The 1492-nt window shown below is 36.2% G+C and overlaps 1 protein-coding gene across 1 annotated transcript in view; it reads right to left on the reverse strand.

Moving 5' to 3' along the window:
• The window catches only part of rad17 (RAD17 checkpoint clamp loader component), a gene marked incomplete in the record, with an annotated part of 37930 nt that extends 36551 nt beyond the window's left edge, over positions 1 to 1379 (reverse strand). Inside the window, 2 exon segments of the mRNA XM_014030657.1 lie at positions 813 to 898; positions 1285 to 1379. Of these exon segments, the coding sequence (XP_013886111.1) occupies positions 813 to 854 (42 nt within the window).
• Between the last annotated feature and the right edge of the window lie 113 nt (positions 1380 to 1492).

Below are 1492 nucleotides of genomic sequence, written 5' to 3' on the forward strand. Positions count from 1 at the left end.
GTACAAAAAATATCAGATACTTTTAAGACTTTTACTAAAGTAATATTTTTAGAGAAGATTTTGACTTTTACCAAAGTATTTTTATGATGATACTTGTACTTTTACTCAAGTATCACTTTGAGGTACTTTATACAACACTGTTTGACGCTCGTCTTTGTCACCTGACACATTTAACACGCTGTCATTGGTTGAGGAGCTTTGTTTACAAAACACACGTCCACATGGTTTTTAAATTGTTTTAATTTCCTTACTTTCTAAGACACATTAAGTTGCTTTGATGCTGCAGTTTGCCTTGTAATATTATTTTATACATTTTCTGCTACTTTTACATTGGCTATTATTAAATTTTATTAGTTTTTAGGATACAAGATGCTTCCTACAAAAACCAGAATGTGGATCTTTTCCTAAAATTTCATGGTGATATCTTGAACACTGAGGAAGTTATGAGCAAAAATAGAAAACAAGAAGACGAAATGGTCAAAAAGGCCCCATTGGTTCTGCTGTGAACTGCAGCAAGAGAAGAGAAGAGAAGAGAAGAGAAGAGAAGAGAATAGAATAGAATAGAATAGAATAGAATAGAATAGAATAGAATAGAATTATTGTCTGTACCAGATGGTGACATGAGCTGATTTCACCTGAAACATCAATAACTTCCCTCATACTTCAGATAATCACAGGATGTTGGTGTTATTTTGTATGGTTTGTAATGTTCTTTTGGAGTCTGTTGTCATATTTAATATTGGTGTAGGATTAAAAATGTATCCACATCCCTAGATCCTGTTGAGGGAAACTGTGTGTCATCTGTGCCTTACTCTCTTTGAAGAGGACTTTTCTCCCAAAGACAGTTTGTTCATCCTGCAGGCTGTAGTTTCACATCAGGTACAGGATCTCTGAGACTCTGTGAACATACAGAGCAGTCAGAGACCTGAAGAACTACACAGAGAACAGCTCATTGTCTGATAGCTGAACACAGAAGAAGTAAAGCAGAGTTTGTGCAGGAAACTACTGGTGAACTGAGCTCTTGCACAAGGACCAGAGTGGTCCACACAACGATGATGCTGGCGGGCAGCAGAGGAATGCTCTTAGCTTTCAACAAACATAACGAGCTTTCATGAACACAGCTAAAACTACATCCAGTCTCTGTTCTTTAAAGAAAATAATGTCACATGGCGGTAAGTTGTTGTTGATTTATCTACGGAACATTTTAGCTGCTTCTTCGTCTCAACACCAGGAAACAACTTTCACAATTTTAGGACCTTTTCAGGTAGTTAAAGTTAAATTTACCTTGTTTAGTAGGATATTAAAACCTGACGTCTACTTTTCATACGTTTCTTCAACTTGTTTCGCTGCAATGAAATCTCCTTCTTCTTCTTCTGTTCTATTATGGAGGATCGTAAAGAACGCTGAGGTTTATACCGCCACCTGCTGGACACGAGTTGTGGCAACATTATCTTCAACACATATTAAATTCGATTTTTTTTTTATTTTGTAC

The sequence above is a fragment of the Austrofundulus limnaeus genome, unplaced genomic scaffold, assembly GCF_001266775.1.
Source record: "Austrofundulus limnaeus strain Quisiro unplaced genomic scaffold, Austrofundulus_limnaeus-1.0 Scaffold1098, whole genome shotgun sequence".
NCBI classification, from domain to species: domain Eukaryota; kingdom Metazoa; phylum Chordata; class Actinopteri; order Cyprinodontiformes; family Rivulidae; genus Austrofundulus; species Austrofundulus limnaeus.